General features: G+C 41.2%; 1 protein-coding gene across 1 annotated transcript; it reads right to left on the minus strand.

Moving 5' to 3' along the window:
* Positions 1 to 702: 702 nt before the first annotated feature.
* Positions 703 to 16292, minus strand: LOC311264208 (uncharacterized protein). The gene is made up of 5 exons (XM_084364892.1): positions 15854 to 16292; positions 14464 to 14594; positions 11271 to 11468; positions 3748 to 3814; positions 703 to 2013 (listed from the first exon to the last, which is right to left on the minus strand). The coding sequence occupies exons 1-5, from the start codon at positions 16140 to 16142 to the stop codon at positions 1028 to 1030; spliced, it is 1671 nt and encodes a 556-aa protein (XP_084221018.1). The 5' UTR covers positions 16143 to 16292; the 3' UTR covers positions 703 to 1027.
* Between the last annotated feature and the right edge of the window lie 9047 nt (positions 16293 to 25339).

Raw genomic sequence — 25339 nt, forward strand, 5'->3', positions numbered from 1 at the left:
TCCTCACAGAATGCCTAAACACTGAATCTACAATTTCTACGTACTCACCAGCAGCAGTTCACAGCTTCCTTCAACTGGACAAAATGTATCTTGTCCTTTATGGGCAGACTCCACTCCCTCTGAAGATATAAAGGGCTCATTCCAATGTAACAGAAACAAGATTCTTAGTTTTAGATGAATATATACTGATGAAAACACAAGAATGAACATCATGTTCCATTTGTGCCCCTGAATTCTACACACTGGAATTTTAAGCATTAAATTTGAGCATTTCTACTTTGCATTTCATGTTTTCCATGTTACTTTGCAGATTATCATCATAGAACACCCATTTGTCAATTATTTTAACAGTTTCCTTTTCCCTTTCATGCAACAGTAATTTATTCACAGTTGTTCTTCCCAATGTCCCTTTAATTTGATCTCTGGGTGAAATGATCCTCTATATGATGAATTCACTGGGTGTCATCACCTCTCTTCTCAGCTGCTTGTGCAAACAGTCTGTTCAACGGATCAAAATTTTTGTGTCTCAAAGCAGCTAGATGAGCAAATTAAATTTATTTAACCTCAAAGTAAAGAGAGCTGTTACCTTGACGTGCACCTATGATGACAGAGATGTTCTCTTTGCATTTCATGAAATGGCTACAAGTGCTATGCTACCACAATCAGCTCTAATTTCTTATTTCTCTAGAAACAACACAGTACATCATTACTCTTTTTTTTTAATCAAATCTTTTCAAAACAAACCCTGACTCAGTAATTACAGGAAGATGGAAGACACATGTAAAACATTTTACAAAGTGAATCCAAAAAAACAAGAACAAAGTGACACTAAATGTAAATCTTTTAAGGACATGATGGACCAAATGCTGTTGGAATGGAGGGCACACATCTCATCTATCCACAGGGGCTGGACACAATAATATGAACACCTGTTTTAACAGTCATAAAGTAGCCTTGACTGGCTGGAAGATGTTCATGTTTATTTCTTCCCTCCAGTACATACAGACCTGTCTCTGTGTCACTTGCTCTACTTGGTGGTGTGCAGTGCCTGATGCCTGATGAGGTTGCTGAGGAAGGAGAAGTTCTTGCCACACTTGGAGCAATGGAACCTCTTCTCCCCAGTGTGGACGCTCTGGTGGACCTTCAGGTTGGTGGAGGTGGAGAACTGCTTCCCACAGTGGGGGCAGGGGAACGGCCTCTCGCCTGTGTGGACCATCTGATGGCGCTTGAGGCTGCAGACTTGGCCGAAGCTCTTCCCGCACTGGACACACTGGTATGGCTTCTCCCCTGTGTGGACACGCTCGTGGATGCGCAGCTGGCATTGGTGGGCGTAGCGTCGTGAACAGAAGGTGCAGGCGTAGGGTAGGCAGAGCGGCTGCTGCTGGGGCTGTGCTGACACAGACTCCTGGTTCTGACTGCTAGATGATCCATAAAGGTGACTCTGACTGGAGAAGTTTACGTTGTCCATCGGCCTGATCCCAGACCAGGAATGCTGGGTTTGCTGCTGCTGGGAGTCCACTGTCCCCATGGTAACAGGTTGGTTGTTAAAGGTAGAAATGTGATGACGGTAGGCGGCATCACTTTCAAACATCACATCACCAGGTGGCTCATTGATCTGAATACACAGCAGCGGCTGATAATGCGAATTCACACTGCTGCTGCTCTGACCTGTGAGAGGTGTCTCTTCCTCAGCTCCTCCATCTCCACCTTGTCCAGAGGACACCGCCCCACCGCAGCTGACCTCCGCTGCATGTGGAAGTGAGTTGATGACAATGACGTTGAGCTTGGATGCAGGGTTTGCCTGATCCATTTTGCACTGAGGCCTTTCAGAAACACCGGAGAAACCAGAAGCATGGTTGGTCCTTATTTGGTGAAATGATGAGTTTCCTGCCACGGTTTCAGATGTGAATGTGGAACAAGATGGCCGCTCCATATCTTCAGTCTGCCTGCTCTCCTGCCATTCCAGCAGCGTTTGGGAAGAACTGTGTTTCTCTGAGGTGTCACCTGATGAGCCTGAAGCAAAGAAAACAGAAAAAGATTTTTTTTTTGTGGTATTGAAAATTGTGAGAAGATTCTAGAAAGCATTTATGAGAATTGGTGTCATAAATCATTCTACAAACTCTCAAAAAACACAGACATTTTGAGCAGATTATTTTAATTTGGTAATATCCTGCTATTGCCTGTATTGCCACATAACAATGACATTTTGGAAAACATTTATGGAAATGATGACCTCCAATTTAAACTGTGAGGGTCCAGACACACCAAACCAAAATCAAAGAAGTACTTGCAATGAAGGCTGACTGTTGCGTCGCCTCACTTTGCCTTTGTCTTGGCCAAAAAGCTACACCTGAGCACAACACAAAGACTACAGCCCAACACCCCTGGAAGTGTGCTGGGCTTTGAAGCCAATTCGGTATAGTGCCGTTAGCATGTAATTACAACGCCACAAGATGCACACTGGCCCAAAGACTTTTTCCCATTAGCTTACACTGTGAAAGAAACGGCTATTAAACACTGGATAAATGTTTCTGACCATCCCAATCACAGCAAAATGACTTGTTTCACTATCCGAAATTAAGTCATTTGGTAGGATAACATTTGAAAAGTCTGGACGAGCTGTACCAGTGTTTTATTTCAATTAAAGTTAGTGGAGGGCTAAACCAGAAGTAAGCTGCTCGACCTTAAGACTGAGGACTGCAGATATACAAACAGTTGTTATGATAAAGCAGCAGCTACTTCTAACAAGAACAGGTCTGATAAAAAGCTACAAATGACACTGGGGAAGAGGTAAGGCAAAAAAAATGAATGGATGAAATCACAGACACTACAGTAACAGAATCCAAGGACTTTCACTATCTTTTTCTATGCTCACCGACATCAACCGACCGTTGGCCCGGTGTGTCAACAAATCTAATATGCAGAGCCAGAGCTGCACGGATTGTATCCTTTAAGTGTTGTATCTAAACCTGATGTTTCTTTTCCCTCCGTGCTTCATTGTTCTTTATTGTTGTCCAAAACTATTAAAAACGCATCAGTGAGCCACACTGTTGCACTGGGTGACATGTCCCTTCATTACCATGAACACATAAACACACACTGTAGTGTATTTTGACTCAATCCCACATACATTGTCTAGCTGCTGGAAACTCTCACTGGAGCACCAGATGTGGATTAATCTCAGAATCAGAATCAGCTTTATTGCCAAGTATGTGTACACAAAAAGGAATTTGACTCCAGTTACATTTGCTCTTATTGTACAGGGAATAGTTTTTAAACATTAAAATCTTTAAGAAAAAATGCATCTACTGCTGAAAATATTACCCAATAAATGCAATGTCCTCCTGTTTGAGTAACATTTGTTAAAAACTACAGCGAACAGCTGTTTCAGGAAATTACTTTACAAGAATGAAACTATATACATATTTGTGAGGTGTTTTTACATCATCAGTAAGGAAAAATGGGCTTGGAACCAAGAGCCACAGACACTGACACATTGTTGGTTTGACTTGGTTAGTTACTGGGATATGTTGACAATAAGAATGTTCAATTGTTTTATCCGTTTTGCCTCCTTTCTGTGTTTTGCTATGCAACATCACAGAACAGCTAAGGAGGTAAACGTGGATGTTCATTGTAGTTTGTTGATGACTGTCAAAATAGAGCACCGTCACAGAGTGAGTGTATGACATTGCTTAGTGCAGTTGCACATGACACAGGAAACAATGTGACAGAAAAACAGACTGATACCTTGCACTTCATCCATCTGTTCCTCCTTGCTCTGAGGGCTGCTCGTGTTGGTCAGATATCCCTGGCCCTGGAAAGAGGAGGGAGGCGTTTAGCTGACACAAAGAACCCAAAAAGCTCTGACAGTGATAATTACTACTTGGGACTACTAATTAATTAGGTAGATATTGTCACTTAATGAAGATCAGTTATTCACTTTGAGTAAATCTTTTCAACTGCAGTGGAGAACTGCATTCACTGTGACTAAAACAGTAAATAACACATGAAATGACACAGTGAAACTCTTTTTTTAAAATTTATTGCCATATTTACACCACACTGTATGAATACATGAGTACAAATTTCTGCTTACATTCACCTCTCCTCTTTGGTGAACTAGCTGATTAAAAGGATAAATTTCAATGGTTAACCATGCAGTAACATGTGACTGACAGAAGGTCTAAAGTGTTAAAACAGTCAACAATAATGGTGCTTTAACAACATGTATAGAAACTTAACCACAGATTTGAAGCCTGTTTGCTGCAGAATGCAAATAGCGAGAGCATGCTCCAACTGCTCACATACTGTATTTATCCATTAATGTAGTATACAATATCATCCCAGTTGTTGTCAGCCTTGGTTAATATGACCAAAAGAGAAACAGGAATTCTTCTTGGAAAACAAAATGTAATGATAGGTTGAGAAAACTCATCTGACTCATTAAACTCTTTAAGAACTGAATGGAAAATAGAAATCTATTAATAAACACTTCTGATTCTAATATTCTCAGTCCACTGAGGCATTCATTAAAATAAACTGTCTTTGTGTGGTTATACAGTATATGTGTGTGCGTGTTTAAACACACAGGTACACGAGAGATCTGACTGCTAATTTCACAAAATACACTACCAGTCAAAAGTTTGGACACACCTTCTCATTCAATGGTTTTGCTTTATTGGTATTATTTTCTACATTGTAGATCAATACTGAAGACATCCAAACTATGAAGGAACACATATGGAATTATGTAGTAAACAAAAAAGTGTTGAACAAACCAGAATATGTTTTATATTTTATATTCTTCTAAATGTGTGTCCGAACTTTTGACTGGTAGAGTATATCCCAATTTAATGACATCACGGAAGGAACTGAAAAGAAAACATTTCTCTACATCCTATTTTCTGAGACTGCTGACTTGAACTACATGTTAGAGTGGTGGCTTCTGGTCACTCATACATACAGTATGTGTTAAAAGTTTACATCCACTTGTAAAGAACATATATCATGGAAGTCTTCAGTTCCAATGATTTCTACAGCTCTCATTTTTCTGTGATGGAATGAGTGGAGCACATACTACTTTGTCACAAAAACATTCATGAAGTTTGGTTCAATAATTAATTTATCAAAGGTCTTCTGAAAATGTGACCAAATCTATAAAAATATACATACAGTAATTTTAATATTTGGTTAAATCACCCTTGACCACTTTCACCTCAGTTAGGTGCTTTTGATCTCCATCCACAAGCTTCTGGTAGTCCTCTGGCTGAATTGTTAATCACTCCTCTTGACAGAATTGGTGAAGTTGAACTAAATTTGTTGGCTTCCTGGCACAGACTTGTTTCTTCACAGTCCACACGTTCTTGATGGGGTTCAAATCAGGACTTTGGGAAGACCATCCCAAATTCTCAATTCTAGCCTGATTTAGCCATACCTTTACCACTTTTGATGTGATTTTTGGGTTCATTGTCCTGTTGGAACACCCAACTCATCCAGACATATTGCTGCTCATTGTGGTCAAACAACTCAGTTTTAGTTTCATGTGACCACAGAGTTTTCCTCCAGAAGGTTTTTTCTTTGTCCATGTGATCATCAGCAAACTTCAGACGAGCTTTAAGGTGCTGCGTCTGGATCAAGAGCTTCCGTCTTCCACAGCAGCCTCTCAGCTCATGTTGATGTAAAACACACCTGCCTGTGGACACTGACACCTGTCCTCCAGCAGCTTCTAATTCATTGCAGACTTGTTTTTTGGTGGTTTTTGGTTGACTCTTGACCATCCTGACCAGTTTTCTCTCAGCAGCAGCTGATAGTTTGTGTTTTCTTGCTGATGGTGGCAGTGACACAACTGTGCCATGAGTTTTATACTTACAAACAGTTGTTTGTACAGTTGATCTTGGAACCTGTAACTGCTTTGAAATGGCTCCAGGTGACTTTCCTGACTTGTTCAAATGAATGATGTGCACTTTCAGATCAATGCTGAGCTCTTTAGACTTTCTCATTGTAGTGTTAGTGGCTGAGTCTAATGGGTGTATCAAACAAGCCCTATTAAAATGGGCCCAGAAAAGTAACCAGCTGTAATCAATCAGAATCACTCAGGAGAGGTTAAAGGATAACTACCGTTTTTTACAACCTGGACCTTATTTCTAGCAAACTATATGGTCATTTACTCACCCAGATAACTTTGGTGTCATTTGAAGTCGTTCGGACGAAATTAGATCCAGCGTAGCGCCGATATATCCATATAATGGGAGTAACGGGGCATCAACACACAGCCTCTATAACGCATTATCTGCCACGAAACTAGTTCATTTCACCAATATTTTGTTACGATATGCTAGTGCTATACCCCTCTGAGTCCGGGCCCGTCCGTTATCAACATCCGGGGTCAAACTAGCAGTAGCAGCTACAGGTAAACAAGCTGGGCTGTCCCGGGTGCGCGCGCAGCTCAGAGACGACATCTTCCAGGTCAGAGGTAGTAGGGCAACCTACAGACCCCGGATGTTGACAACAGACGAGCCCGGACTCAGAGGGGAATAGCACTAGCATATCGTAACAAAATATTGGTGAAATGAACTAGTTTCGTGGTAGATAATGCGTTATAGAGGCTGTGTGTTGATGCCCCGTTACTCGCATTATATGGATATATCGGCGCTACACTGGATCTAATTTCGTCCGAACGACGCCGAATGACACCAAAGTTATCTGGGTGAGTACATGACCATATATTTTGCTGGAAATAAGGTCCAGATTGTAAAAAACGGTAGTTATCCTTTAAGAGGCCATGCTACACAGAACATTTCATTCACACAATGTTCTATAATCACCAGAAATTATCATTTAAGTTATACAAGTTGTATGTAGATTTTTGAGCCAGCAGATTTAGTCACATTGTCAGAATGGACTTTAAATCTTGTTAAAAAACCTTAATAATGGGACACTTGCCCCTCTTCTCACAGTGAACGTCTGAATACATTTCATCAATCTCATCAATTATATAGAAAAGTAAATGATAAGTCTGACAGTGCACAAGAATAGAATGATGAGATGTTAAAGTTAGACTTATTTGCTCATATGCCGTACGGAACGTGTTGGAAATACATAAATTCATTGATGCAGCTGGCATGAATGAATGAAATGTGAAATAAAAGGAGAATAACAGCTGGTCAAATTAATCTCATGGCTCTAGAAGGGTTAGTAAGGGATTATTGAATAATGAATGTAATGAATATATATGTGTGTATGTGTGTGTGTGTACACACTTGTTCTTGCTACATAGTGAGGATCATGTTCTAAAGACAGAATGAGGACATTACTGGAAAGTGAGGACATTTTGGCCAGTCACTTCAGAAGGCCGTTTGACAACACACCCTCATATCGAAATGACTGAAAACAACATATATCCCCGTTCCAGAGATGACATGTCTGTTGCAGTGTACCAGAAACAGGCAGACTGGACATTCGACGTACCCTTGTACTTTTGTTAGGGTTAGGAAAACATTTTGGTTTGGGTCAATATAACTACGTCACGGTTGGTTACTTGTGTGACATAACTTCACTATGATAGTAAGTTAAAATAACTCACCGTTGACTTCTGGTTTCACACTGGACACAAACAGCGGTTCCCTGAAAGTCCTGTGCTTGTTTAACCCAAACATTCATCCCTGACCTCCTCCTTGTACTGACCTTCTCACTTTTTATTCTACTTCTCCTCACTTCCTCCTTTGCAGCTGTAATAACTACTCCAACTGCTAGAGGTCAACCGATATGGTGTTTTTTCTGATTAGGCAGGTTGATTTAAAGGTGAAGACTTGGTTTTAAGAGACAGGTTAGAAATTAGGTTTTGCTTGGGTTTCAGTGTTAATTTTGGCAGCCATTTTAGATTTGGTCTTTAGTTTTTAGATGAAAATTCTAATTAGATTTAGTCACATTTTAGTAATTTTACCCTTTATACTGTTAGTCTATTTTTAACGATTTTAGTCAACTTTTAATGAAAATGTTTTCCTCTTTAAACTTCTTAACTAATTAGGCTAATACGCCTCTGCATTATCAGCAGCGTCAGGTTTTTCCAAAAATGCCAGTTAGATCATGTTGTGTAGGTTGTACTTAATACTACCACTAAAATCACACTAGTGGTAAAACAATCAATATTCCTACTTGGCCTCTGAGCTTTGAAATCATACACAAATACAGTATCTTCCCAAAAAATTGCTGTGTCATCCAAGAACCAATACTTATACTCAAAAGTTACTGCAAATCCACACTGAGAGCTAAATACGTAAGTGAACACTCATCTCACAAGACAAGACGATACACAATATTGGGTTCATGAGAACGAGACGAAGACAATATTTTAACTGTTTTTAAGAAAACTTCAATGATGAAATATATGACTGGAAAAATAGTCTTTTATTAGATCGAAAGTCACAAAATGTAAAACAATGCAGGTCCATTCAGAAATGTTTTAACTAGTATCCATCATGTGATGAATGTCACTTCAGTTTTTCTTTCTGACAGAGTATTAATTATCATATGCAGTAAAAGACACAAACAGTATGTAAGCACTGTAAAAGGTTATGCCATAAACTCAACCGACTGTCTTCTCTCCTGTATGATTTCTCACGAGTCACACTGCCCAGCTTAAGATATTCTAGGCTGTAATTCACATTGTCAGTCCCAATAGCAATGCCATGGTTTGGCCTTTTAAGCTGCCAGTCAGCGACAGCTGTTTGTAAAAACTCCAGCTATGTTTGTCCCTGTATGGGACTCAAAAAGTGGGCGAGTCTGCATTACAACATTTACCATTTCCCAGGCATTTGTCAGCATTGTCTGGCCTTTCAGTGTTTTCTTCCCAGGTGTGGTTGATTGCAGTAGAGAGCTGTGGTGGTTCGGTGGGTGTTTATGCATAGTGCTCGTGTTAGCTGCGGTGTACGGCACTCATTTCTTACAGTGCTTACATATTGTTCATGTCTTGTCTGTCACTCTGTCGCTGTTTATTGTTTCCACCAGGTACCAAAGTGCTGCCACACAAACAATTTAAAAGTGGAGGGGGCATCTTCTATGCTAATTTGGAGTTAAACCTCAGACTCTTTCATGCTGGCTGCATTAGTCTGTTATGTACTGATATCACAAGACAGCTTTTCACCACATTTTAATATTGCTCTCTCGTGGCATGAGATCTTGTCACACTGCTACCATATGATAAAACAATTTATTTGTCCAACCAAAATGTTTACTTGTGATAATTGTAGTTCTGCATTTTTCACTCACAAGTTTGAAGCTAGTGAATTGACTTTGGCAAACACATTAACCCATCCAACGTTAGCCTGAAGACAGGCTCATTCATTCATTCATTATTTTGTTACCACAAACTAAAAACCAGCCGGGCTGAGTCAACATGGTTTTCAGGCACATTTGCCTCAAGTTTACACAGCCCAGTAACACTGACAGACTGGCTGACTTAGTTAGCAAATATATATGCTTAGTTCACATTAGGACTTAAATTAAATCTGCCAACTCACCATGGCATTAAAAGCCGGGTGGTACAACTTGAATGGTCTCTTCAGGTTGTTTGTATTCTTACTACTTATTCTTTAGCCACAGGTCATCTCTCAGTCAGTTTACTGCATTGTGTTTTCCTTTTTGCCAAATTATAAATAAAGTGTGTCATTGATAAACATTTCTTGGACATTTTTGTTAACAAAATTACTACGGCTGGGTTTAAGTTAGGGATAGGAGTTAGACATTTAATTATGATGGTTAAGTTTAGGGTAAGTGTTAGGGAATGCATTATGTCAATGAGGGTCCTCACAAGTACAGAAGTACAAGTATGTGTGTATATGTGTATTCTCATCAAAGGATTACATTCTATACTTTGTGTGATTTACTGAAATAATTATACCGTGTGGAATTATAATTCATACTGCACTGGAAAAGATTCACATGAATTCAGGTTCCAATTTTAAAATGATTTATGGTCTATATTTTTCTGCAATAGCCATTGATTGTATTTTCATTCTGTAATGCACTGTATAGTAATTTCTATTGTTCGTGTCCACCATCCCTTGACTAGATTTGAATTTCCTATATTTCAAATAAAATGATGAATGTTTTATGATGACACACAAACTTGAGAATCATGCAGACATGTCATAGGGCAGAAGCCCTACTGATATTTTGGAACATCACATTTGATTCTGATGACTGCATTTTCTTTTTTGTCTGCTCTGCATTTCTTCCATCTCGTCCTGTTCCAAATAAAATATGAAGTACTCTGAAAAGTCGTAAAAAAAAAAGTGTCAGGATTAAAAAGTGAAACTGTTGGTACGGTGTAAAAAAGCCTTGTCTAGTACTCTTCAGGGATAACTAAACTCTGGCTGTAAGACTTTGGTGTAGCAGTGTTGTGGGAGGTCTGGTCTGTGTCTTCAATGCTGGATCTTCTGGTGCCTCTTGAGGTTGCTGGGATGGGAGAAGCGCCTGCTGCAGATGGAGCAGCTGAAGGGCCTCTCTCCAGTGTGCACATTGCGGTGGATGTCCAGCTGGCTCTGGCACACAAAGCTCTTGCCACACAGCAGGCAGGTGTAGGGCTTCTCCCTGGTGTGCCTGGCCATGTGCTTCTGCAGGTCCGACTCCAGGAAGAAGCGCTTAGTGCAGCTGGTGCAGCCGTATGGACGCTCCATGGTGACGGCGTGGTAGAAAGCCATGTGGAAGCTGCTGGAGAAGGGTTTGTAGTGGCTGTGGTTGAGATGACTCATGGGGCGGTGCAGAGCCACCCTGTGTGCATTGCTGGAGGAGTTGATACTAAAGGTAGCTCCACCACTGGATGTTCCTGGAGTGTCACAAGGGAGAACAGACCCTGCCTGCACTGACCTAGGTCCTGCTGATTCCAGCCCAGTACACTGAATCATGGGTGATGTAGTTGTTGCATGTGTGTGTCTCCCTCTGCCTGCTTCTCTCTTTGTGTGGTCTACATCTGACCACTCACACTCCTCCCCCTCCTTGTCTGATGACCCCCCTCCATCAATGACTATCACCTCTGAAATGGAGGACTTGGAGGTGTCTAACACAGCCTCATTATCTTTTATGGCATCCATAATATCATTGCCGGAAGCTGGCATAGCGTCCCTGCATGGCCTCATGTCAGTGTCTGAGTTCAGTTGCTCACTGTTCCCTGCTCTGACATCACTTCCTGTTAGCTCCAGCTGGGAACTGGGAGTAGTGTCAGTTTCAGCTGTCCTGCCGACAACAAAGGTGACGATGTCAGATCCACTGACCTCCGTTTCGCTGAGGCGTCGGGCTGGCCGGCTGTCACTGGTGTCCTTTGAGGCGGTGGGGAGGGATGTGGCAGTGTCTGCATCACCTCTGCTGCTGTTGCAGGCGTCTACTGGCACGTCATGGTTGGTGGTTCCGGTCTCCATTGCTCCCTCCACCTTGACTATCAGGAGCTCCCCCTCCTCCTCTGGCTCTGCTGACTGAGAGGACAAACTAATTAAAAAATGTTTTTTGTAACTATTATGAGAACAATAATGTGTCTACAATAATATTTATTAATATCACAAGAATAAAGATGCTACTTATAGTTTTATACTAAAAGCTAAACAATGATAAAAGGATAACAGATGTTAAAACATGCCACATCGGTTCTTATAACATATTATCATATATTTTGATATACAGTAATATCAATGTAGCAAACATGAAATAGGTTATTGTTTTCCACAATAACAGAAGCCAACAAAGCAATGAAATATGCCTTGCAAATCATTATTGCACAATACTTCCTAAGAGCGTGTGCAGCTTGATTGTTATAGACTTAATAATAACTAAATACAGCAGAATGAACCAACTCTGATATAGCAGGTGGCTGTTTGCACCTTGAAAGTTGGTTTGCGATCCAACAACAAAACACAGAGAAGAACAACAACAACAACAAGCATGGCTTGTCGCACTTGATGACATAAGCTGGACAGAGCCATGCAGAGTAGACCAAAGAGTTGCTGTGCGGACATTGTTTACAGTTTCAGAAGACTCCAACATGATTGAAACACACGTTCCTTAAGGGTTAAAGTCTACAAGTTTTTTAGCACAACTAATCTTACTAGAGCTGTGGAATGTCAAAATCATCCATCTCTGCTCAATACATCCTAGCCCTTCTTATCCTCAGGTGTGGATAAACTACAGGGTATGAACTTCTTTTTAAAATACAAAAAAATGTCTGTTATCTCACAGAAGGCATGTAATAACATACAAACACTGAGAGTATATTTATAAACTCTATTCACCTCTCTTGTCTGGAATATAACAGCTGGACAGTGTGTCAGTAATGATATCACAGTGAGGTAAAAAAAATAACATTTTCCACCTCAGTATAACAATAAAAACTAGAAGCTGGCAATATCCTTTGCCACAGCCTCCGGGCGTGGCTGAGTTTTGGAGATAGCAGCTATAGAGACGTCTGCCCTTTCTTGAATATAATGGAGATCGGCTTGTGGTGCTTGAAAAACTCAACAGCAGTGTCTTTTTTCGAAAAATGAATTCCTGCAGTTTGACCATTTATTTGTCACATATACCTATAATCATCATCTTCAGGGCATGTCTATCAAGTAAATTTACACACAGCAGCAACACACACACCCACACACACCGGCGAAGATCCCAGAGCAAAATGGGTAAGTAAGCACACAGTCAAGTCGAGACCATTTTGCTTTGTTAGGGGAAAAAATTTGATCTCTCTAAAAAACCCAGTCATTGTGTTACCATGGGCAAAATATGTTTATTTCACCTAGTGATATAAACTGATAATTAATTCACTCAATACAATGACACCTACAGTGATACTAGTGGTCATTGTCACACTAGATGTCTTTGCAGTCTGAAGAACTTTATCTACGAATTTCCTCTCAATAAATGACAAAATATTTCTCCACAAACTAAGCCAACATGGTTAACAGTCAGTGGCTTCCCTGATGTCAAGCAGAAACTGCCCAGGTTTCCCATAAGAAACTCTAATATAGATGGTAAGTCCTGAAGTAAATGTAAAGGAACCCTTTTATAAAAATCTTGGAGTGCAACAATTTAGGAGTGATTCAGGGAGCAAAATTAAGAGTTTATTCTCAGCCAAATGGCAAGAGAATGTTCAAATTTCACCAGCCACTCAAGATTACCATTGTCTTTTGGCTGGTGTCTGAAGCAACTCTACCAGTCACTGGTGGCTTGTGCAAATGGCGTGCCCGGGGTTACATGTGATTAATCTGGTCTGACAGCCTACTGCTGGCAGTTGTTGTCGTTCTATGTTGTTTCAAGCACTAACAAACAGTGTGGATTGCAGGGAGCAGGAGATTTGCAGTGGAGATGACTTTATTGTTAAATGTGTGTTGGTGACAGGAAGACCCTACTGACTCTTTCTTCAACTTGTCTATCTCTGTCACTATCTCTACTCCCATCAAAAAACAATCATAGTTCTGGCGTAGCTAAGGAGCTGGTAAACATAGTTGGCATATGGTAACACTATAACCCTGTAAATTAGAAGCATGACTCCAGCTTCAAAAACTAAAACTGATGCTGCTTTATTAATAACATTTGGGCTACAACTAATTATATCCAATGACAGTAACTAGTGACTGTTGAAGGATAATTGTAAGTATTGATTGATCTTTTGATACGTGGTTTTTAATCAATCAACTGAAGGTCAAGAAACGCTCACAATCAAAGTCAGCTCCAAAACTATAGGGGACAGCGTAAACGCTAACTGCCACTCACTAAACTATACTATATATTTAGTCCATAAAATTGTTGGAAAATCTCTGTCATACTTTCTCCAAGTCCATGGAGTGTCTTAAAAATGTCTTGTTTTGCTCCATACATCAATTATCTGTATTGTTGCTAGTTATTTCCGTAACCTGCTCTGACATGAGACCCATGTGCATTAGATTCAGGTTTGAATTCAGATTGGACATGAGTGCATTAAAGTAACATTATGTAGAAATTGTAATTTTGTGCAATTTGGCGCCCCCCACAGTTTCTGTGTGTAACACCACTGTGGTAAACATTAATCCCAGGTGTGTAACATTTTGTCAGACATAATGTAGGTGCTAACTACAAACAAAACTCATTACATCATAACCATGGTGTCCTGTTCATTGTTACTTCTATGTAACGCTGCGATCCTACCCTCTCACTGAAGTGACATAGACCAGAAACAAGTGACAGAGACACCATTCACTCTGTTACAAGACACTGTACCATCAATATGATTTAGCTGCTGTTATTTGAAAGTACAAAAGTCAGTCATGTTGCTTTAAAGAAGGGTCATATACCACATCTTCCATGAAAGTTGCAAACACAAATTAAACGAAGACTTTTAGTGGTAGTATTGAGTGGATGCAATGCAAAGACATTTTCGAATCCTGCACATAGGAACCTATATGAAGATGTTTTCTGGTGTTGGTGCTCATCTGGGATATCTACCTCAGTTTTGGTGGTGGTGACGACCTCCTGATCAGGGTCCTGGTCCAGGTTAATGGGCTGGGTCTTCTGCACAGACTGGTGAGCCCCTGGACCACGGTTCAGAAACCTGGTCCTGCCCTGCAGAGACGGGCCTTGTGGAAGATCGGAAGGAGATTCATTAGCCACTGATTATTCCAACTAAACTCAATGTATCTGTATATAGGCTTAAAAAAATGTAAAGAAAGTAAAAAGTGGAAAAAAAAGTGTTGCACACTCTGCCTCCATATGCAGTTTACTTTTTAATCTGATGTCATTTTGGCCCTCAGGCCTTCTTCAAGATCAACACCGTGTTGCTTTGCATACAAAGCCAGAGTCTGCAACACTTTTTTTCCCCACTTCAGTCTACTTCCAGTGATCGGCACTTTATTACAGCCCTTAGTTTGAGTTACCTATGTATGAAAAAAACAACAAAGTGGCACAGCTGGTTGGTGGGACAAGCTGCAGAATTTTACTTTTGTACCATTTGTCAGACATTTTACCTTTATCAAAAAGTAGCAGCTGTAATTTGGATATTGTTGTTGTATGTTGCTCCTAAAACTGTTATTAAAAATGACACCGCAGCAATACTTTTTGAGGCAAATTTGGTGTTGGGGGAGCCAGTGAGTGGCTGTATTTGTTTTAAGAGGTGTTATATCAAGCCTCTGTGTTGTCAGAGATGTATACAGAAAATAAGGATGACAGAATCACCACACAGAGAAAACTAAACAGGATCCAGAATTGATCCGTGTGGTATTCCATATTTGATCTCAGTATTTTAGTTGATTAAGTAAAATTGGCAGAGACAAAGAACTTCCTGTTGGCCAGTCAGGATAAAAAGGGATACATTTCAGACAGTCGTTTAAATATTTTCAATATAAAAATTTGATCAGCACAACTTTAAGTCTGTGACTGGTTGCTTCCAGTAATGGTTGAACATGGTGAGAACAATGAGTGTGTCTGCTATGCCTTTTTATTAACAACACAGGGAGAACTATCAGTAACAGTGATACCAGCGTCAGCTCGATGTGTCTCCAAAGGATCATGCAGGGGTCTAAAGATTTTTGTAACAGAAACTTTTTCTGATATAATTTCCAATATTCCACCAAAATTAATCTACAGTAAAGTATATATAATTTAATATAATATAATACTGTAGTAATACTGTGGCTTATCCACAGATCACACTGTGACAGTTTTCATAGGGACTATTCAGAGGACTGATATCACGACTGGGAGGATTATTTCTGAAATTGATGTTGAATTTTATGAAGGCATTTTTTCATGTTGAGAGCAGTATACGTACCATACATTTTGAACATGTTTGTGACCGGAGTTTGTGCTGTCTACCATAATAGGCGTCGTGGCTACATACCGGCCAGCGGGTCCCTGTTCTGCCGGTTGAGGAGGCGGACCCCGGGGAAGCGGCTGCTGGTGGAGCCCTCCGCTCCCTTCACTCTTTCCACTCGGTACCTTGCGATTTGCAGCTCGAGCAGTTTGATTTTCCTCCGCAGGAACTCATTCTCCTTCTGGCTCCGGGACATTTCCAGATGAACCACCGCGTATCCGTCGTCCACAACTTTGCAAATTTCTGCCACGGCCGCGTTAGCCAGGACCTCCATGATGGAGGCAATCTGAGAATGGAAGTCCATGGCAGTCGACATCGTCAACACACGGCCTCTTAGTCGAAGAGACGTATATTTTCCTAAAAACAAGGCTGACCGTACTATACACGTCGCCGTGCTAACTGAAATGCATAACTACTTCAATATGTGAGCTACAGAGTCTTTTGTTGATATACTGGCTACGCGGAAGCGCTCATTTTACTCGTGTTTTTCCAGTAGGAACCTATGAATACAGTATGACAGCGCCCCCAGTGTCCAGGAGCTTACCTGCCGCACAGTACAGTATAGCCGTGGCCAGAAGTTTTGAGCATGACACAAGCACTGGTTTACACAAAGTTTGCTGCTTCAGTGTTTATAGATCTTTTTGTCAGATGTTACAATGGTATACTGAAGTATAATTACAAGCATTTCATAAGTGTCAAAGGCTTTTATTGACAATTACATTAAGTTTATGCAAAGAGTCAATATTTGCAGTGTTTACATTTACATTTAGGGCATTTAGCAGACGCTTTTGTCCAAAACAACTTTGTCACAAGAAAGAAACCACAACATATCACTGTTGATAAAGTAAGAATGAAAAAATAGAAAAAATTTTCAAGCCCTCGTCTGAGCATAGTAGCTACTAGGGCTGGCTTTTGACTAATATCCCAATATTTTTAGGCCATGTCACGATACCCGATATATATCTCAATATTTTGCCTTAGCCTTGAATTAACACTTTGATACATACAATCATGCCAGAATGATGATTCTACGTGTCTACATTAAAACATTCTTGTTCATACTGCATTAATATATGCTGATTTTAAACATTCATGTCAAAAGGATGAAATCACAACTAAACAAATTTATCAAAACTGTATTTATTAAATAGTTATTAAGCAGTGGCACAAACATCATGGATTTTCAAAACAAATAAAGTGCCTTTAATGCATGATGTAACTAATATGACGGTAAACAGTAAATAAACAGTAAAATAAAAATGAGCTGCATAATAGGAAATCAAATGGTGAAAATGAAAAGTTCACAGCTTTAGTTTTGGTTTCTTCTGTATGAAATGTATTGCCCAGCTCTTCTCTCACTTTAATGTGCAACTCAGGTAGAGCTTTCTCTGCAAAATATTCGCAACTAGGTATTTTATATCTTGGGTCAAGTGTGTTGATGAGCTTTCTGAATCCAGGCTTTTCAACCACACTCACTGGGGCCATGTCTTTCGCTATGTGGTGGGTTACTGCGGACGTGATCTACTTCTGTTTTTGACTATTTTTGTCGTATGGTGTTGTTCTGGTAAAAGGAACGCCAGACTCAACTGCGTCAGTGCTGGTTGCTTCGGCACTTTCTTCGATATGGCACTGGCTGGAGGTGAGCTCGCGCAGAGTTTCAAGCACTCGTCGTTTTGTAGCGGGCGGGTTCTCAAATGGTGATATAAGTTCGTTGTACTACCACCTTTTGTGGCGACGCTTTTGCGGCATACTTAAATATTCCGGTTATTTGTTCAACGTCCTCCCTCTTGTACCCAAACCACCGCCATTTGTCATAGCACCTGCTGCTGATGTTACCTGAGATCTCTGCTGCTATATGCTGCCGGGTGTATGACGTTGCACGCACGACAGAATGTGATGTAAGTAACTAGGTGCGCTTGTTTTATCTCTCTGTGCGGAGAGATGAGAAAGAGTGAGAGAAACCTGTAGTTCAGTGCCCGCGACTAAAAGCAGCTGCGTGACAATTGAATGTATACTCGAATATTTACGATATAGTCATTTTCTACATCCCACAGAGAACAAGCCGCAATACATCGAGTATATTCGAGATATCGCCCAGCCCTAGTAGCTACCTCCAAACACTGGTCAGACCACACGCCCCTGCGCGAGCACTTCGCTCTACTACATCAGCTGGCCGGCTGGTACCGCCATCGCTAAGAGCAAACAAAGGCCACTCAGCGAAGTCGCGACTCTTCTCTGTTCTGGCGCCCTAGTGGTGGAATGAACTCCCGACCAATGTCAGGACAGCAGAGTCACTCGCCATCTTCTGCAAAAGACTCAAGACTCACTTGTTCAGACCCCGCATAGCGTGACTCCCTCTCCAACCCCCGCCCCAAAGAGATAAAAAGTATATGCACTTGTATGTTCTTACCCTTAGCACTTAAATCATAGAACTTATTTGAGGTATCCTTGATAAATAGCAGCTACTTTGCTCAGATGAGGGCTTGAAAAATGTTTCTATTTTTTCTTTTCCGCTTTATCGACGGTGATATGTTATGGTTTCTTTCTTGTGACAAATGTACTCATTATAAGTCACTTTGGATAAAGGGTCTGCCAAATGCCCTAAATCTAAATCTAAATCTAAATCTAAATCTAGCTGGTATTTATCAAGGATACCTTGAGTACATAACTTGCTATGCTTTAAGTGCTAAGGGTAACAACATACATACATATATATATTATATATATATATATGTATATATATATGTATATATATATATATATATATATATATATATATATATATATATATATATATATATTTTAAAAAATTGGGGGGTGGGAGGAAGTCATGCTAGTTGGTCTGCGAGGTGAAATCTGAACAAGTGAGTCTTGAGTCTTTTGCGGAAGATGGCGAGTGACTCTCCTGTCCTGACATTGGTCGGGAGTTAATGCCACCACTGAGGCACCAGAACAAAGAAGAGTCTTGACTTCACTGAGTGACCTTTGTTTGCTCTCAGCGATACCAGCCAGCCAGCTGATGTAGTGGAGCGAAGTGCTCGCGCTGGGGCATGCGGTCTGACCAGTGTTTGGAGGTAGATGGGTGCAGTTCCGTTGATGACATTGAAGGCCAGCACCATCGTCTTGAATCGGATCCGACTGCAAGAGGAAGCCAGTGGAGGTCACGGAGGAGGGGGGTCACATGGGAGAATTTGGGTAGATTGAAAACAAGGCGCGCAACATTCTGCAGTGTTCTGGATACGCTGCATTGTTTAGTCGCAGAGGCTGGGAGTCCAAGAGAGAGGAAAGACCGGATCCTGCGGATGTTGTAGAGAGCAAATCTGCAGGATTGGGCCACAGCAGTGATGTTGGGGGTGCAGGATAGTCTGTCGTCGAAGATTACACCCAGGTTCCTCGCAGTCGATGAAGGCAATACTGTGACGTCCTCTACAGTGACTGACAGGTCCATACGAGGGCAGTGTTTCCCCAGGATGAAGAGGAGTTCAGTTTTACTAAGGTTGAGCTTGAGGTTGTGGGCAGTTGTCCAAGTGGAGATGTTTGCCAGACATTCCAAGATGCGCATTGCAACGTGGGTGTCGGAGGATGGGGAAAAGAGAGGAACAGTTGGGTGTTGTCTGCATTACAGTGCTAAGAGAATCCATGTGATGTGATTGCAGAGCCTAGTGATCTAGTGTATAGTTAAAACAGAAGTGGTCCTAGTACTGAGCCTTGAGGGACACCAGTTTCCAGAAAGCAGGGTTTGGACAAGGAGCCATTCCATATGACCTGAAAAGTGTGATTTGTCAGGTATGATGTGAACCAGGTTAGAGCAGAGTCAGCGATGCCAGGTTCAGCCAGAGTGGAGAGGAGGATTTGGTGGTTGACTGTGTCAAACGCAGAAGATAGGTTGAAGAGAAAGAGGACGTTTGAGTGGGATGATGATCATGCTGGTCAGGAGGTGAGGGGACAGAGAGTGTCTAAAGAGGAGGAGAGGGAGGATAACAGAGTGGAGGAGGCTTCCTCAGTGGACATTAGAGAGAATTGTTCTGTGGATGGTAGTGAGGAAAGAACAGTTGGGGAGAGAGGGATTTCAGGTTGAAATCTTCTCAGGTTTGATGTCCAGGCTGGGATTGGGTAGGACTCATGGCTGTGATGGGTGGTGGACAGTTAGTTACTTGGACTCCCGCAGTCTTCGTTCGGCTGTCCTGACACTGAGGCTGACGCTATAGTGATTAGCCCATATGTGCTAGATTTACCTCATGCAGGGTTAGCGCCGCCCTGCATCAAGCCTATTTACCACAGCTGAGTTGGCCGAAACTGGCTAATAACCACTCAGCTTCAACAGTTTCACAAGAATTTGTACAAAAGGTATCTAGACAAGATTAAATATTTCACCTAACCATCCTCACAGAATGCATAAACACTGGATCTACAATTACTTTCTGACTTACCAGCAGAAGTTTCACAGCTTCTTTCCCCTAGACAAATTGTAACTGTCGACACGGTGACAATGTTGTAAGTGTTGACCCTTCTTTTTCAAGACCTCTGCAATTCACCCTGGCATGCTGTCGAAACTTCTGGGCCACATCCTGACTGATGGCAGCCCATTCTTGCATAATCAATGCTTGGAGTTTGTCAGAATTTGTGGGTTTTTGTTTGTCCACCCGCCTCTTGAGGATTGACGACAAGCTCTCAATGGGCCTCATTCACCAATATCTTCTTAAGAATCTTCTTAGATTCTTTCTTAAGTTGTTCTTAAGAGGTTCCTTAAGAAAACCCTATGTCAGATTCATCAACGCGTTCGTAAGCCTCAGAATTGTTCGCAGCTGTGTTCCTACATTGATGAATGCCACCTCCTCGTAAATTGAGAGCACGTGCAAGGTGAGTCTAATTAACATAGGATTAGCATAGGTAACTGCCCATTAATGCCCATAAAAGAAACTGCAGGGCTGTGTAGACACTGATGCCGTAGTGGAGAGCAAACAGCAACAAAATGCCTACAGCAAAAAATAAATCAGTTGGAGCGCAGCAGGTGAAGTTTTTTTGTTTGTTTATTTTTTTAAAGTGAATTAGACTGTTAGACTGAAATTGTAATATTAATGCATTTTCTTCACAAGCGGGCAATTAATTGCGCTCGAACATGAACAGCGCGCCTGCAGTCTGGTCCCATCATTGAGTCAGGACGCACATCCTCACGGTGTTGTGGCTGAGGGGGAAGTGGCAAACCACGCTTCATAGCGTGGAAATGTGAGTAAGAGTACTCCTGAGTGTTCGTAGGATTTGTTCCTAAGAATAAATCCTGGATAAGAAAAAAATCATGAATGCCACAATCTTCGTAAAATCTTCGTAAGTGGGACTTAAGAACAAATTTGTTCGTAAGAGCGGTTCATGAATGAGGCCCAATGGGATTAAGGTATGGGAAGTTTCCTGGCAATGGACCCAAAATTTCTATGTTTTGTTCCCCGAGCCACTTAGTTATCACCTTTGCCTTATGGCAAGGTGCTCCATCATGCTGGAAAAGGCATTGTTCGTCACCAAACTGTTCTTGAATGGTTGGGAGAAGTTGCTCTTGAAGGATGTTTTGGTACCATTCTTTATTCATGGCTGTGTTCTTAGGCAAAATTGTGAGTGAGCCCACTCCCTTGGCTGAGAAGCAACCCCACACATGAATGGTCTCAGGATGCTTTACTGTTGGCATGACACAGGACTGATGGTAGCGCTCACATTTTCTTCGCCAGACAAGCTTTTTTCCGGATGCCCCAAACAATCCGAAAAGGGATTCATCAGAGAAAATTACTTTACCCCAGTCCTCAGCAGTCCAATCCCTGTACCTTTTGCAGAATATTAGTCTGTCCCTGATGTTTTTTTCTGGAGAAAAGTGGCTTATTTGCTGCCCTTCTTGACACCAGGCCATTCTCACAAAGTCTTCGCCTCACTGTGCATGCAGATGCTCTAACGCCTGCTGCCATTCCTGAGCAAGTTCTGCACTGGTGGTCCCCCGATCCTGCAGTTGAATCAACTTTAGGAGACAGTCCTGGCGCTTGCTGGACTTTCTTGGGCGCCCTGAAGCCTTCTTTACAACAATTGAACCTCTCTCCTTGAAGTTCCTGATGATCCGATAAATGGTAGATTTAGGTGCAATCTTACTAGCAGCAATATCCTTGCCTCTGAAGCCCTTTTTGTGTGAAGCAATGATGACTGTGATCCTTGCAGGTTACCATGGTTAACAGAGGAAGAACAATGATTTCAAGCACTACCCTCTCTCACTCTGCATAACATTCTGGAGTATATTATGCAATTTACCATCATAAAAACTGCGGCAGCAGACTTTGTGAAAATTAATATTTGTGTCATTCTCAAAACAGTCACTGTTATTTTGCAGTAATATAATAAAAGGTGGGTATTATGATGATATAAGTATTTAATGAGATGATAAAGTTATTCAACCATAAGAAATTTTGATGTATAATGAGGTCTCTATCCCTTCATATTTCTTTAATATCTCTGGTTGTATCAGTGTTGTCACATCAGTAAGCATCAATGTCATGAAAAACCTTCAATTGTCAGGTATCTAATTCACTGGATTAGTCCAAAATAGATATTTCATGTCTTTAAAACCCCACACAGACAGGTAATTATTAAAAATATTAAAACAAAAACCTGAATAAATAAGTGGAAAGACATAATGAATGCAAGGGCACTGCATTAATTAATTTACATTCAGTCATGCTGTGTGGCATGTATAAAATGCTGAGCAGACCAAGTTGATTCTGATTTTGTATCAAGATGGTGAACTGAAAAAAAATGTATAATAGTTACCTCTGAAATGTGGTGGAGTAGTCACACAAAGTACAAAAATATGGAAAAACTCATGTCCCTCAAAAGTGTTCTTAAGTGCAGTACTTAAAGCTTGGGTAGGTAATTATGTTCAAAAGCATTTTTTATCATATTTGATAACATTTCTTAACATCCTGACAGCAATCAAAATATGAAATGATCCATGGTCTCTGGCAGCGACAGGGCTGTAAAAACTTCATTCAATCAATTTCACCGCCCGTCAATTTTGTATGGACAGACTACCTGTCAATCAATCTGCCCTTACCTGACCACCCTGCCTACCCTGTGCTGACTCCGCGCATCACTCATTGCGCGTGACCGGGTCTATAAAACACACTGCTGGAGCTGTGACGGACTGTTTATGGCAGAGAAACTACAGCCACACTTCTCATCACCAGCGGTACCTACAGCAGCTCACACTGCTGAACAAAGAAAGAAAAGAAAGACTGAACTCGAAAAAACTCAAAAAAAATAAGTTAGATAGCGCAAGAAGTAAAATGAGAGTCAACATCGGAGTGGCTTTTCAGCGATGGAGACAACTGAAGCAGTCGAAGAGCTGAGGACGGACTCCATGGTAGCTGTGTCTCTGTTGGACAGGTAATGAGCTGGTTTGTTTTGTTGGGGAAATTACTCTGCATTATGTAGTCAACTTAATGTTAGCTCCTTATGTTACTGTCGTTTGTATTCACCCAACACTAACGTTAGCACTTTGTAGCTGACATTAGCTAGCTAGCTAGCTAAAGTAGCAGACTACTGCCTTATGAGACATATTTACATGTATCATCACTGTTTACACGCAGGCCAGCATTTACACGTACTGTGGATCTAATCCACACAGCAGTGTTCACAAATGCACTGCTACTAATTATTGTGTGCTGCACGTGTGAAAGGCCAAGTCCACTGTTCAGAGGTCCTGGAAAGATTACATACATCTGTGAATAAAGTTTGCATTGTCTTTGTGAGCCAATGTTGTAGCCAATGGTATTTCTATGACGTTCATTCATATAGCCTTTGAACTGGACGTTTTACAAATGTGCTGATGTCGCCTATTTCTGTGCTCTATAGTTGGGAGAGGGACGCATCAACTTCCAGCCTTGAAGCGTCAGTTCACAGCGGAACCATGCCCTGATGTTTCCACTATTTCTGCAGAGTCTCTCTGACAGGTGAGTGTAACTTGATGGTGATAGCAACTTGAATCAGACCACTGTTATTCATGTAATATGTGACTTGATGTGACCATCAAGTTGGTTTGCTTTATGTGCATGAATGTGCTCCTTAGCAGAGATACAATACAAAAAGAAATGGCATCATCTCATTAGCTGCACCAGGAAAATGCTTCAAGTACTGGTCCTAGCAGTCATGTGTTAGCCTACTGCTTGAGACTATTGCTTATTAGTAAGACATATTTTAAAAAGAAAGTAGACTTTTCATTTCAAATCATGATCTCACTGTGAGCTGACCACAGTAGAATGTGGGAAACACAGAATAAACCTGACAATCCCTATAAATAACCGCTTACCACCCATCACCCACCTACACACGTGGACAAAATTGTTGGTACCCTATCGTTGAAGAAAGAAAAACCCACAATGGTCACTGAAATAACTTGAAACTGACAAAAGTAATAACAAATAAAAAATTACTGAAAATTAACTAATGAGAATCAGACATTGCTTTTGAATTATGGTTCAACAGAATCATTTTAAAAAACAAACTAATGAAACTGGCCTGGACAAAAATGATGGTATCCTTAACTTAATATTTTGTTGCACAACCTTTTGAGGCAATTGCTGCAATCAAATGATTTCTGTAACTCTCAATGAGACTTCTGCACCTGCGACAGGTATTTTGGCCCACTCCTGCTCCGCCATGCAGTCTGACATTTTTTGAAGCACCAGCCCTTCATCTTTCTTCAATGTGATTCTGATTTGGGCACTTGTGTGTCCAAGTTAAGTGCCTGGTCCATATACTGTACAAACACAAATAGTTGTAGGTGGTGTTTATCAGGAGTCACTAAGCGTTTTTATACTGGACAGCAACCCGCCAATTTGGCTGTCCTTTTTGCGGCTAGGTCCGCGAATTTAGACAGACCGCGGTATATTGGGGGTCTGTTGTGGTCCGCCAATATGACGCCTAGAAGGGTACACTTTTTGCCACCTCCATTGCTATGTAAATCCAAGTCGTCGATGTGCCGGCAATTGCGTGACATGGGCGGAGGTGTCGATGATGTGCACTGTTGTTCGAGCCACAGCCGGGAGTTTTAAAAGCAGGAAACAGCTAATCACAGCAGTCAGTTCATCACTTCATCCGCAGACGTCAAGATGAGCAACTGGAAAGCCGCTGAGATCCGGGAGATGCTAACCATCACAGCCGAGAGAATCGTCAATAACCAGATCACTCGTCACTGTTCACGCCCAACTTCGTGTTTCACGTCACATCACATGTTTAGCCTACCCCAGTGGCGGCTTTTTTGAAAAGGAGGAATATTACACCTCCGTTTCACATGGACAAGACGGCAGATTGCAGCCTTTACCTGGCTGCAAATGTGCCACATTTTCTAACTAAAAGGGGCTACTGACATCACCAGTAATGTTCTACTTTAGATGCTGACCTGCTCATGAGCTTGAAGATCTTCTACTCAATGTATTACTCAATTAATTCACATTAATTTAGTCAGTCAGTCTGTTAATTAATTGA

This window comes from Pagrus pagrus (genome assembly GCF_965226575.1).
Source record: "Pagrus pagrus genome assembly, chromosome: 2".
Lineage (NCBI taxonomy): Eukaryota > Metazoa > Chordata > Actinopteri > Spariformes > Sparidae > Pagrus > Pagrus pagrus.

Bases quoted from the DNA above. Each gene is read 5' to 3' on its own strand.
- LOC311264208 (XM_084364892.1), bottom strand. From the start codon at position 16,142: ATGTCGACTGCCATGGACTTCCATTCTCAGATTGCCTCCATCATGGAG. The intron at 3,815-11,270 runs GTCAGTGGATCT...TCCTCTTTCCAG, and splicing joins GACGCCTCAGCGAAACGGAG to GGCCAGGGATATCTGACCAA. The intron at 2,014-3,747 runs GTATCAGTCTGT...TCTTTGCTTCAG, and splicing joins ACAGATGGATGAAGTGCAAG to GCTCATCAGGTGACACCTCA.